General features: G+C 39.2%; 1 protein-coding gene across 2 annotated transcripts in view; it reads left to right on the top strand.

Moving 5' to 3' along the window:
• The window catches only part of SUCO (SUN domain containing ossification factor), a 78,311-nt gene that overhangs the window by 38,282 nt on the left and 25,525 nt on the right, over positions 1-14,504 (top strand). The window contains exons 7-13 of one of the 2 annotated variants that reach the window (XM_074960893.1): positions 1,154-1,274; positions 2,899-3,023; positions 3,503-3,570; positions 7,990-8,097; positions 9,920-10,025; positions 12,924-12,944; positions 13,181-13,236. In XM_074960893.1, the coding sequence (XP_074816994.1) occupies positions 1,154-1,274; positions 2,899-3,023; positions 3,503-3,570; positions 7,990-8,097; positions 9,920-10,025; positions 12,924-12,944; positions 13,181-13,236 (605 nt within the window). The remainder of the gene's footprint in view (positions 1-1,153; positions 1,275-2,898; positions 3,024-3,502; positions 3,571-7,989; positions 8,098-9,919; positions 10,026-12,923; positions 12,945-13,180; positions 13,237-14,504) is intronic. The other variant, XM_074960894.1, reaches the window with a different exon arrangement.

The raw sequence follows: 14,504 nt of genomic DNA, 5'->3' as shown, positions 1-14,504 counted from the left end.
TCCCCCCACACCCACTTCCTGCACCCATGGCTCCTCAGCTGTAGGGGAAAGGATCACTGTACAGGGAGCTGCTCCCCCATCTACCCAACCCCCGTGCATCCAGACCCCCTCATACCCAGATCCTCCCGCTGAGCCTCATTTCGTCCCCGCCCCATTCAGAGTCCCCCTGCTGAGCCCAACTCCCCCTAACCTGGACCACCCCAATGAGGTACCCAGATCCCCACACTAGTGAACCCCAACCGCTGCACCTGGTTGCCTACTCTACTGAGTCCCACTCCCCCAGCATCTGGATCCCCCACTGAGCTTCCCACACCCAGACCCCCTGCCGAGCTCTATCCCCCCCACACACCCTATCCCCCCCTGCACTGATCCCCCAACCACCTTCACCTGGATCCCCCTGCAGAGTCCCATTACTGCTGCCCCCATTACCTCCCAAGAAGCCTCTGGGCATCCAGATCCCCCCCGCACCCAGATCCCCCACTGAGCAGCTCGCACCCAGATTGCCCCACTCAGACCCCCCTCAACCCCCACCTGGAGCCGCCCACTCTAAGCCCCTCCACACTTGGATCCTGCCTTGTTGAGCCTGTCTGCCCACACCTGGTGCACCTGGCATGGAGGGGCAGGGCCCTAGGGTATTTCTGGGGCAGGCCCTGTCCTTATGCTATGTCAGGGTTGGTTGCAGCCTCACCACTGAGTCTGTGTCCCGGGGCGGGAGCTACGCAGTGATCTCCCACCTCTGCAGCCAGTGGCCTGTGCTCCCCAATGCCTTGCTGGAGCCTCCACATTTATTTGACAAAATTTGCAGAATTTTAAAATACTTTTAATTTTAAAACTTTAAATAATTTTAAAAATACAATTTTAATTTTTTGGCGCAGAATGCACTCAGGAGTAAATATGTCCATTCTTATGCTCTTAAAGAGCTCCTCTTCCCAAACCTGCAGAGAAACCCTTTGTAAGCTCAGAAGCTTCTCTCATATCTACAGAATTTGGTCCAATAAAAGATATTAACTCCTCCACCTTGTCCATTTAATATTATTTTGATTTGGAATTTGTTTGGTTTTTAAAAAGCACTGCAGTTCTTTGTATTTTCTTGATTTAATGTTGCTGTCTAAAAACCTGAATCCTGTATATTGCTTGATATTTTGTTTTGCAGAAAGACTATAAAAAAGCAGGAGAAATTGACCCTACATCAGTAATAACCCCAAAGGACCCAGGAGACATCCCAACATTTGATGAGTGGAAGAAGAAGGTTATGGAAGTAGAAAAAGAAAAAAGTAATTTCTATGGTTAATTCCTTTGGTCTAAATATGAGCCACTTCCGTATTCTAGTGTTTCCTCTTCTATTAACTTTGTCTAAAATTTAAATAGAATTTAAATAGTACAAGTAAATGCATTAGGATACAGCCCAAAAGTCCACTTCTGTACTAAAAATATATAATACAGAAATGCAACTGACTTCCTTTTGTAGTTATCTGTCAAAATATTATCCCTGTAGAATATGGCAAGGCATTGGCATTTGGCAGTATTTCATAAACATCAAAATTGCAAGAATTTCAACGTTAATTAAAGCAACTGGGACTTGTGTGCAGCTATTTCATTGCAAACTGTTAGGCAGACTTCCATTTTGCAGAAGAAACCCTGATGCTGAAGCAGCTAGTCCTGCTCAAGTATCTCCTTAACTGAACATAAAAATATCAGACTTTAAAGATAGTAATCTTGCAGTCCTGTAGAGCTGGGAAAGGGAACATTTCCCCATCTTCCCATGGAACCTGGTGCTTATTTCGAGCCCAGAAATGTCCTACAATGACTATTTTAAAGTCATGGCATATATAGTAAATCTAAACAAATTAATATTTAAAGGCTTTTATGGGCTTCCCTAAGATTTTGTGCTGTTCTCACTCAATAATTAAGACACTTGACATTAGGTGGAGGTCTACAAAAAATAGTCTTAGTGACATTTTTAAAAACTCAAGTGTCTGTATTATTGAACTTTGGTAAAAGAGATGGCATATAGAGAATACATGATGGCAAAGTTTTATCAACAGTCATTTAGGATGTCCTGCATACCTTTCTTTTCCTTTGTCACCTGTGAGTAGAAGGAAGTTTCTGAATGAATGCTACTAAAACATGTCTATCCCACCATTACATAGCTGTGTCTGTAAATGTCCAAAAAGTTTTGACATGTGGGCCATTATCTTCGTTCCGATATCTACTGTATCTTTCTTGGTTTTTATAATATTTAAAACTTTACTACAAATTACATAAAGAAAAAATTTGTGGCCTTATTCCACAAAAGTCAGGGAATTCTGAGTAATGGTAATCACTGTTGCCTAAGCCTTGTCATACATGCGTCACATCAGACATTTGTACAGCTGTCGAGTGGTCAAGAACACAAGGTACGTATTACATTGTGTTTTATTTACAGAGCACCAGTCACTGAAATATCTATTTGAAATATTGTGCTCTCTTCTGATAGAGAAGAGAGAACAAATTGAATGCCTCTTGCACTTTGGCAATTAATTTCCCTTTTGGGAGTTTGTCAACAATTTAACACTTTAAAAATCATGCCCAAATTCTTGGTGCAGGATATTGTTTCGTATAGATGAAAGCTTCCCCGCACTGGCAAATTGAAGTGCTAACATGGGAACAAGATAAATTATTTAAGTTAACTACTAAGTTCCACATAAAAAATGAAAGAGGAACCTTAAAAGCAGCTCTATGGAAAGAGCATTATTTTTACACAGTTTTATCACATACAGTGAATTAATTTGTACACTTATGTTGAAGCAGCTTTGTTACTCAAATGTTGAATAACAGTACTTTCTTCAGATCTGAAAAGATTAAGCCCATACAGGTCTTTTGTTACCTTGTTAACAATAAAATGTATGTTGTCTGCAGGTCAATCAATGCACCCATCCTCTAATGGAGGACAACATGCCACAAAAAAGGTTCAGAAAAACAGAAATAACTATGCTTCGGTAGAGTGTGGTGCCAAAATACTGGCAGCTAATCCAGAAGCAAAGGTAATTTTATTTACTAATTTGGGGTTATGAATGTATATGTGTGCATATTTTAAATATGATCTTGTATTGTGTTCTAGCCACACTTACCTTAAAACAAAACATTGGTTTTCCAAGTCAGTGTTTCTAACCATTTTTCAGTGGGGTTTTTTTTTTTTGGCTTTTGAAATACTGGAATTCTGTAAAAACATCTACCTAGCATAGGAATCTATATGGAAGCTAGTTATGTTGTGTGCTGTAAAATCTTGCCAGCTTATTTAATAAGGACTAATCCTCTGGGGGTATATGTGATCTGAGATGTGTTATCTTCTGCATGCTGTCCTGTTTAACCAGTTCCATAACTTGGTATTTAACTCTTAGAATTATATGTGCACTCTAAATGCAGAAGTATGGGTTGAAAGGCCATTTATGTTAAAGGAAATGTTGCTTTATTTTAATTCTTTATTACCTGTCATAACTTAAGAATTTTATTATTCATTTAGAGTACATCAGCAATTCTGATAGAAAACATGGACCTCTATATGCTAAATCCATGCAGTACTAAAATCTGGTAAGTTATGTAGCACTGTGCATAGGGTTTTTCGGTTTGCCATCTTGCTGGGAATATGTGCAAACTGGTCTATTTACTTGAGATCAGAATCTGCCTGCCTTAAGTGACATTAAACTATTCAGAGTGGGGTAGAGAGGGAAAATACTCAAGAGTTTAGAAGAAGGTGGACCTTCATTAATTTCCTCCACTGCAGAGAAAACCCAATTTGGTGGTAGTACTACTTTCTCTATGGTGTTGAGATATGGTGATAGAGGGATGGGTTCACCTAAGTTTTGAGTTTTGTGCTTGGTCTCTGTAGCTTAGTTGCTCCCATGGCATCTGAAACAAGGAGGTTGCTCTGCAGACTAAACCAAGGAGAGCAGCATAGGGAGAAGGGAAAAAAAAACACAGAAGGCAGTTCTGGCCCTTCCCACCTCAAAGAAAACAGTACTGTGGGATTTTTTGGGAGTCAGGTCTCTCTTCTAAAGTTCCTATATTCTTTTCCTTTCTCCCCTGCTTCAGTCTAACCCTTCTTATACCATGCCCACCATTGTCACAGGAGCCCTCTTCATGATCAGTTCTTTTGTAATCAGCAAGCTTAGCTTCCGAGTCCAAGAGCTGGTGCCACTTAGCTCAAGATTGGTTGCCCAATCTTTTCCATAATTCTGAATCTTCTCCACACATGAACAAGCAGAACATTTGAGTGCCATGGTTTTTAACAGAGCTGATGTTTTTCATGACACACTATTAATTTAGCTTTTTCTGTGAAATCTATGATCTTAGGGAAGAGAAAAACCTGTGCATCCACTTGGCCTTTGTAAAGACTTAAGTGAATCTACCACAACTGTATAGTGGCTTTTGAAGGTGTTTAAAACACTGATTTGAATCGTATTTTTTATTTTTCCAGGTTTGTGGTGATTTTAGTTTGGTCTGTATGTAGGATGGATTACCCTAGGTATATCAGATGTTGGCGCATATGGCATTTATCAGTATGCTATTTGAATATATGCTGTAAATCTGTTCCAATTGCATAAAAATTGAAAGTCTGCTTTGAATTCAAAGTTTGACTTGTACAGTATTAAATGTACCTCAGGATTATAATTTTTTGAATAAACTGATTGATATTGTAGCACAGTGGGTTACTGTGCTGAAAATCTGAGTTTAGACAGTAACCCAGGGCTCTAACTCTCCTGGGCTGGGAGCACCATGGAAGCAAATATATTCGAATCCTGGAGAGAGACTAGGACAGCTGTTTCTCTTCATTGTTGTGCCATATCTTCTCTGATTAAATCAGTTAGCATATTAAGTCCTTTTCAAATACAGGATAGTTAAGATGAGGCACACTGAAGAAACGAATAAAGGGAAATGTTTAACCTGGAATGAGGCCTGGGAGTGGCTAATTAACAGAGTCCTTAGTAGTGAACTTGAAAGTTGAATATTCATAATGTCATGTGAAGAATTTTTACATTATTTACACTGGGCTTGTCACTTGACAGTTGATGTGGGCTCTTTTTTGCTAATCTTTTATGCTTTGAAATTTTCTTATGCATCTTCAGTTGGTGGCAGTGCTCTTGTTTCGGACTATTATTACTAAGTAACAGTTAGCAGTCTGCACAAGCCTGCTTCTCCTCTAAACAGTTAGCATATGTAAAAATATTCAGGTATCTGGTTAGAATCATAGGAATATAGAACTGGAAGGGCCCTCAGTAGGTCATCTAGTCCAGTATGCTGCACAGAGGCAGGATTAAGTATTATCTAGTCCCATCCCTGGCAGGTTTTTATCTAACCTGTTCTTAAAAACTCCAGTGGTGGACATTCCACAATCTCCGTAAGTTAATTTTGTTCTAGTGCTTAACTACACTTACAGTTGGGAAGCTTCCTAATGTCTAACCCGGATGCAGTTTAATTAGTGCAATCCATTACTTCTTGTCCTATCCTCAGTGGATCAGGAGAACAATTGATCACCCTCCTCTTTATAACAATCTTTTACATGCTTGAAGACTGTTATCGTGTCCCTCTTCAGTCTTCTTGTCTCCAGGCTAAACAAACCCAGTTTTTTCACTGTTTCCATGTAGATCATATTTTCTGGACCTTTAATCATTTTTCTTCTTCTCCTCAAGATGTTCTGCAGTTTGTCCACGTTTCCTGAAATGTGATGTCTCGAATTGGAAACAGTACTCCAGTTGAGGCCTTTTCAGTGCTGAATAGAGTGGAAGAATTATTTATCGTATCTTGCTTACAAAACTGCTAATACATCCCAGAATGATGTTGGTTTTTTTCCACAGTATTACATTGTTGACTCATTTAGTTTGTGATCCACTGTAATTCCCAGATCATTTTCTGCGGTACTTCCTAGGCAGTCATAATCAATTGCACAAATGGCATATTCCTTCCAAGGGTAGTGCTTTGCGTTTGTCCTTATTGAATTTCATCCTGTTTATTTCAGACCGTTTCTCCAGTCTGTCAAGATCATTTTGAATTTTAAGGCGCTTGCAATCCCTCCCAGCTTGGTATCATCTGTAAACTTTTTAAGCGTGTTCTCTATGCCATTATCCAAACCATTTATGAAGATACTGAATAGAATAGGACAGAGGACCAATCCCTGCAGGATCCCATTCAGTATGCCCTTCCAGTTTAACTGTGAACCATTGATAATTACTCCGAGTATGGTTTTCCAACCAGTTGTGCACCCAACCTTATAGTAGGTTCATCTAGGCTATATTTCCCCAGTTTGCTTATGAGAAGGTCATGTGAGACCGTATACAAAGCCTTACTAATGTCAAGATATCAATCTACTGCTTGCCCCCTATCTGCAAGGCTTGTTACCCTGTCAAAGAAGGATATTAGATTGGTTTGACATAATTTGTTCTCAATAAATCCAGGTTTACTGTTTTGTCACCTTATCGTCTAGGTGTTTACAAACTGATCATTTGCTCCATTACCTTTCCAGGTACTGAAGTTAAGCGAAATGATTTATAATTCCCTTGGTTGTCCTTATTGTCATAGGGCTTGTCTACATATACAGCATTGCAGTGGCACCACTGTAGTGCTTTAGTGAAGACACTACTATGCCAGTGGGAGAGCTTTTCTTGTTGGCATAGTTAATGTACTTCCATGTGATGCAGTAGCTATGGGAAGAGCTCTCCCCTTGACAGTGCTGTCTACACTGTGGGTTAGGTCAGTATAACTATATCTCACGGGTGTGGGTTTTTCACACTCCTCAGTGGTGTAGTTATACCGATGTAAGATTGTAGTGTAGACCTGGTAGAAAGCTGTATTGTGGAGTAATTGCAGGTTCCACCATTTCCTGCATGCTATCTCAACTTTATACACTACATACTCTGGGCTGCATGAACAACTGGAGAAGTTACTATAAAACTTTTTTTTAATTTCCTGTGTGTATTACATGGAAATGTAATGATTGGGAGTGCTGCTCTGTTTTCCTTTGTGATCTTTAGAAATTTGGATCTTCAGAAGGACTAGAGAAAAAGTGATAGGAACTGCTATGGCAATGTGAGACTATAAACTACAGACAACTTTATGTAGGTTCCCTCTTCAGTTCCCTCCATCTTCCTCACTTTTAAACTAGTAGTTTAACTCACCACCTTTTTTTCTTTTTATTTAATAAATGGTGTGAATTTTTGTTTTAATAGTTCAGTTCTCAAATTTGTACATAGGGTGGGCACAAGTCCTTAAAGCAATACATTTTCCAAACTACCAAATCCACAAACTGTCCAAAAACACCCTCTACGTACTTAAGGTATGTGTACACTACAGCAGCACAGCTACAACGTGGCACCTGTGCCGTGTCTACACTGACAGAAAGCATTGGTCCATCTGTGCAGGTAATCCATCTCTCCAAGAGTTGGTAGCGAGGTCAATGGAAGAATTCTTCTGTTGATCTAGCTACTCCTACTGTGGGGGTTTAATAATTAATAATTTCCGTTAATAAAGAGCAAGCCAGAATAGAATCTAGTTTGCTCTTCTGGAGTTGTATTGGCTTTGGAATATTATCAGAAATAAACAGTAATAGGTACTTACTGAAATAAGTGGATATGGCCTTGAATACTCAAAAGGGGGCAGATCTGTGGGATAAGATGTCACTTTTCCGAGTAGAATTTAATTTGAAAGAAACAAGAGTTGCATTATTTTACCTTGAGAAAATGGATGTTTTGAGCTAACATTTTATTCCATTCCCTGTACATAGAATTTAAGAGCAAAATAATCTGCAACCCACCCACACATCAGAGGGGCAGTTTTTTTTGACAAATTTTCTAAAGGTAGCAGTGAGTGGTGCCTATGTATTGTTGTAAAGCTATCTTGTGGCACATTTCCATTGTGAATGAAAGATTCAGTAGCACTAACTGTTTTGAATTGTGTAATGAAATTGTGTGTTTGCTGGAGGTCACTTATTTCCAATATCCCTTTTTTGTCTTAAAGGTTTGTTATTGAGCTCTGTGAACCAATTCAAGTAAAGCAGCTTGACATTGCAAATCATGAATTATTTTCATCTACTCCTAAAGACTTCCTAGTGTCCATTAGCGACAGGTATGTCATATAATAAGAATTTGAATTTGTGATCACTTGCGTTCAGGAAGCTCAACATAAAGCAGGAATAATACTCAACAATTGCAATGATCTCATAACTAATAGAATTTGAATACCAAAATACTACTGTGTGGCTCATTCCTTTGCTTAATGTAAATGGTGTGAAATAATATGGAAGATTTACTCTGCATGTGTGTGTAATAGGTGTTTTTCAAAATAGGTAGATCAGCTATTTAGCTTTCCTCAAAAAAGCAAAATAACTTAATCTACACTATTACCTTGATGTCCTGTGGTACTTTCTAGATCAATCTTTGTCATCCTAAATTGTGGAAAGCAAGTAACATCTTTTAAGAGATCCCACATCTTTACCTTCCAGTGGTACAAAACCAGTTGCCCACATCTTGAACTCCCAACCAATGTTATCATTAAAGTAAAATATTAACTCTTTAGTAGATCCCATATTCCCCCCCCCCCTTTTTTTTTTTTTTTTGCTTTTTAAATCCTTTCATTTTCTTAGGTACCATTTTCAAAACGGAAGAAATGACACCATTAGGCATTATTTGCCCTTTCCCACCCTCTTGAAGTTGTTAATCATACATTTCTATCACATTGTTTTTGTACTAAAATCACTGCTTTTAAACTGTGTGTGTGTGTGTGTGTGTGTGTGTGTCAGAAAGCCGAAGTCCCATTGCATGGGGCTGAAGCCCAGGTTCCTGAGCCCTGCCACCTGGCGTTGAAGCTGAAGCCTGAGCAGTGTAGTTTCATGGGGACCCCAGTGGCATGGGGCCCCAGGCAATTGCCCCGCTTTCTACCTCCTAACGTCACCCTGGCTTCTATATGCAGAAAACCAGTTATTGTGGCATAGGTGGGCCGTGGAGTTTTTATAGCATGTTCGTGGGGGGGGGCACTCAGAAAGAGAAAGCTTCAGAACCCCTGGCATAGGGGATCTGCTGATCACTCCTTCTCAGTAACTTGTGAAGGACATTATCTTCTCTTGAGCTTTGATGGCTCAGAAACTATGGGTGCCTGGTCATATTTCAAAATTCAAAACTTTGTAGCTGTCATGTTCTCTCTCCCCTAACCTCCAGCTACTTAAACGTGGGCAACACTTATAGCTATATATTCATCTAAAGCAGTCTGTAGTAAGAAGCAGACGCACACACCTTATTGCAATACTAAACTAGGTATTAACATGTTTGTAAACTTTATATTCAGTTAACTTGTTCTTAAGTTAGCAAGTCCTTAGCTAAACTCATCCCTGAGCGTGAAAAAAACTTTGCTCTAGACTATAGGTATTTTGGAATGCCTGGAATCTCAGTAATTTAGTAACTGAACTGGGACTAATTCTATCATCACTGAGTATGATACTTTAACAGCAGTGTTTTATCTAATGGTTTAGGGTCTCTTTTGTTAAAAGAACAATATTGATGTTCTGTTGAACTTGGGACTGACAAACTTCTTTACTTTGCAACATCCAGACCATTTTTCCTTTTCAAAACAAATACTTCAATATATTTTGTTTGGATTTCAAAATCAGTGCCCAGCAACACAGGCCTTGTGCATAATCCTGTAATAATTGTATAGGCATTGTGGAAGCAGGATTGATTTCAGTAAAAATACTTCCTTTAGAGTTTCCTAGAATGGCTAAACAGGGAATATTGAAGTTATGAAAAAAGAATTATGAAAAATATTTAAAAATGAAATATCCATTTTAAAAAAAATTAATTAATCTTAATTATTCAAAGAATATTAAAATTATGAAAAAAATTCTTGATGATTCTCTACTTTTTTTAAAGAAGTCAACATTTTTGATATTTTCCAGGTACCCAACTAATAAATGGATTAAATTAGGTACTTTTCATGCAAGAGATGAGAGAATTGTCCAAAGCTTTCCTTTGGATGAACAGATGTATGCGAAATACGTTAAGGTAATATTTTTAATGTGTACTGAATGCAACCATTCTCACTTTCAATGTAAAAAAGAATGTTGAAGAGTGACTTTCGCATGACTCACCAATACAATGTTACTTGAGAGTCGGTTGAAAAGTCCTTGCTCAGTTAGCAATCTGAATTTTTGTTTACTGACCTACCATGATTAAATCAAACACAAGAGGTTATTAAGGAGAGGTTGATAACTTTAGCATTAATTTTCTCAACTGCAGCTGATTTTGTAACTTTGGTTTTGGCTGCCAGCGTTTTACTTTGCTTTTTAGGTTTAATGAAGCAAAACATTTTCAGAACCTTTATTTTCTTTATAAGTACACCTCTACCCTGATATAACGTGGTCCATGGGAGCCAAAAAATCTTACTGCGTTATATCGAACTTGCTTTGGCCCCCCTGCTCCTTGTCCCCTGAGTGCCCCCTCCAGAGACACCCTGCCCACTGACAGGTGCTCACCGGCAGTGGTGGGAAGCGGAGCACAGTGAGTGCCGTAAAATGCATGGTGCTACGCTTCCCACCGCCAGTGAGTGCAAGGAGGTTGGGGAAAGGACGCCCGCCGCACTCACCGGCGGGAGGAAGTGGAGCACTGGGGCTGGGAGCTGGTGGAGTGGAGTGGGCTGGGGTCGGGCTTCTCTGCTTCCGCCACCACCAGTGAGTGCGGGGGAGGGAATCCCTTCCCCCTCCCCTCCCCCGAGTGACATGGCTGGGGCTGGGGAAGCGGAGCGGGCGGCTCCCAGCACCCTGCTAATCATCCGGGCCACTCTGGGCCTGCGGGACCCCCAAAAGTGCCCCCCCCCCCAGCTCCTGCCTCCCAGACCCGGGGTGGGGTGGGGGAAGAGACCTGCTTTACCGCGTTAATGCGAACCCCTGTTATATCGGGGTAGAGTTGTACAGTATATACCAATACACATGTGGTGCACACTTCCACAGGTTCATATTACCTGCGGTAGTTTATTCTGTATCTCTACAGTGTAACCTACTCTCTAGCAATTATACACTTCCTCAGTATTTTTTACTTTATATTGCTACACAACTTCAAACAAAAATAATGATGCATTAAAATCTGAAAATTTTAGAACATCAGGTTTGATATCTAGTATAGTATTCATAGTGGACTTCTTGAGCTGTAACTGCCACATATGCTAATTCCTCTGAATTAGTTAGGCTTACTGCTGCTGGAGCCACAATTTAATAATTGATAAATTCACAAAGGCTTGTTTTTGCATTGAGAATACTTTATTTAAGATTTCAGGAAAACATGGGAAATCTAGCCTATTTAGAAATCCTCTCATAGTTAATGAAGAGAATGCATTGGTACAATTGCAACTTGCTTTTGTTCTGAAAAGGATACTTTTGCTTCCAAATACTTGCATTTTGATTTTATTTATTTATTTTATTTTATTTATTTTGAGAACAGTTTCTTTCTGTAGTTAGCATCTCGTCTGAGCATCCAAAACCACATTATTTGATGCATTGGCATGCTTAATGTTTGTTTTCACTAATAAAAGTGAGCATGTAACAATGCCATAAGTAAACTTTAAATCTGAGATAGGCCAGCTTTCTCTTTTCATTTGGTTTTTTGTTCCTCCCCCTCCTCCCCTTCCCTAACTGCAATTCAAATATACTTGCACTGCAGTGGTTTCTGGAGTAACACAATTTGAATGGAAACAGTGCGGATTTTGATTTGCTAATCTCCCCCACTTAAAAAAAATAATTTGCAGCATACTAGCTTACGTTGAGCATTTTCTCTCTCCTTTGAACCTGTGTTTAGATTATAGTTGGTTAAAGTTGTAATGTTTTTTTTTTAATGTTATCATGGTAATTTACTTTATACCCTTCTTTAAATTCTGTCACAATACTGTTTAATTTTTTACAGAAATTAAACTTTGGCATTGTCCAAGGAAACGTAAACACTTGAAATTGCTGAATTTCTGTAAAAATTGGCTTGTGCCATAAAATTAAGCAATCAATTTTCCTAATGATGTGGGAGTGATTTAACTTGTAATCTATGCTAATAACTATCCAGATCTTTTACTCTTCAACTCTTAATTGCATAATTACACCCCCCAAAAAATCCTGCATGAGTCTGTAAAATGACATGATAAAGACTTCTATTTGCTCTGCCTGCTGGCTGAATTAATAGCCTAATCAGTATAGCCAGAACTGTGACTTTATCTGTTAGTAAAGTACCAAAAGTGTGCTAGATGCTATAGAATTTTTAAAATCTCTTGTGTATATAATCTGCCTTAAATATTATGGTCCAAAAACCATGAAATCTTAAGTGCTAATTGTTCTTGGAGTGTATTGGCTTTTATAATATCGAATATAGTTTGCTAGCATGTTATAAATATAGTAGTGGCTAAAACTTTCCCATTGGTTCTTCAGCTGCTCTATCACCTATCTTCCCCTAGAAATATTTCTGTAAAACAGAACATATTATATTGAAATTAGAACAGTTACAGTATGTATAAAGTTCATACTAAATGTTTCTTCTAAAAGTTCTCATCTTTCAGTAGGCTGTTTAATGCTCCCCTCATCCCCAACTTAATAATAATCACATTTATTAAGATTAATTCATTTCAGTATTCTGTGTCTGGCATATCAAATTTTTTTATCATTCTATAACAGAAAATTTAGAGTCTGACTATATCTTTCGATTAATAGAAACAAAGATTTCTGTGCATGTTATTTCTTTCTGTCTGCAAATTGAGGGCTAAAGTAAATCTAGGTTTACCTAAAGCAGACTATGTAGTATTGCAGCTTTAACCTTCACGTCTTATTTCTTTGTGCATTTTATAGTACTTATTTAAAAAAAAATTCTAGTTGCCTGTGGCATGGCCTTTGTACTGATATCTTTTTTTTCTTTTCCTTTCTCTTGCTTCAGATGTTCATCAAGTACATAAAGGTTAGCAACCTCCTTTCTGAATGTTGAATGCATAAGGCTTGGGTACAATCTGTGGCTTGGCATGTTAATGCATGGCAAGAATAAAGCTTTCCAAGAACCTTTTCTGTAATGAGCAATCTGCACATCACTTACATAAACCTAACTTGCAGATTGAAAACTGTATGGATATGTTGAATGGAGGTTTAACTTGATGTTTCTTTGCTGGTCTTCCATTTTGAATACTTCTTATTCTTCAGGTGGAGTTGGTATCACACTTTGGATCAGAACACTTTTGTCCTCTAAGCCTTATAAGGTAATATAGAATGAAACATTTAAGCCAAGAGTTTTCTTTAGTTACTTTTGCAGCACTGCAGTAGTGTTTTCTAGTGCCAACTGGAAAACACAAGTTTAAGCTTTTAGTAGCTTTATTCCTTTTGAAATTCATCAGTGTATTGTTTGCTTATAAGATCAACAAGTTACAAGCTGCTGCATAGCTTGATGCTGCCAAGTCACTGAAAGCTTTTTTTTATTTAAAAAAGGTAGCCTTATGGACTAATTCAAGTGTTCCATATTAAGTAGCAGCATGATAGAAAGCAGAGATGTTTGTAGAAGTGGACAAAGGCATTCAAGGCTGACATAATTGGCAGAGCAAAGCATGGGGAGTGCAATACAATAAAACAAGTGAGTGGATAAGCAAGGAGGGGAAGGACTATGAAAGGCCTTTGAAAGGCCTTAGGAAACATAGGTCTGATCAGTCTGGCAGTTCCTGAGCTCCATCTAGTCCAGTATCATACTGTCTTTGATAGTGGCCAGTATTAGGGGCTAGATTCATAAAAGGACTTAAATGCCTAGTGGCCACCTTGGGTACCTAAATCCCAGAATCAGGCCCCACTAGGATTTGCAAAACCCTGATTCAGCTGCCCCTGAACCTTGTAGACACCTGCATTTACTTGGGGCCTAAATTTGTGTATTAAAAGTTTCCCTAAAGCCTATGTTTATACCTCTGATCATTCGCTCTGCAGTCCTACAGTAGGCGTCCAGACGTCTAAACCCTAGAACAGTGCATGGACCAGGGAAAGATAGGGGTTCCTCCACTTATTCACCTGCAGAGCCCAATCTGTTAAGCATGCTCAGCCCTTGCCTACCAGCTCGGGCCATGTAGGTGAGCTTACACAAAACACTTGAAGGGGCAAGGAGGAGGAGGACCCCCTCAAACTTTTAGCCCACTGGTTACGGTACTCATTTGGGATGTGGGCGATCCCTGGTTCAAGTCCCCCCTCGGTCTAAGGGGAAGAAGGGATTTGAACTGGGATCTGCCACCTCTCAGGTACATGCCCTAATCGCAGGGCTGTGGGTTATTCTGATATGGGGCTCCCTCAATATCGCCTGTTGAAGCTGTTCCACTATGGATAAATAATTTTAAAAAGTCATTTCATCAGGGGGACTGGATTTTGGGTCTTCCACTTCCCAGGTGAGTGTTCTAACCACCAGTCTATAGAGTCAGTCACGTGTTTTCAGGTTCTCTCTTGCCCAATGAATTTTTCTTTGTGAATCTGGCCCTATGTAATTTAAAGGTACAAG

The sequence above is a fragment of the Natator depressus genome, chromosome 8 (genome assembly GCF_965152275.1).
Source record: "Natator depressus isolate rNatDep1 chromosome 8, rNatDep2.hap1, whole genome shotgun sequence".
NCBI lineage: Eukaryota > Metazoa > Chordata > Testudines > Cheloniidae > Natator > Natator depressus.
This window is presented reverse-complemented; position numbering and strand designations above follow the sequence as displayed.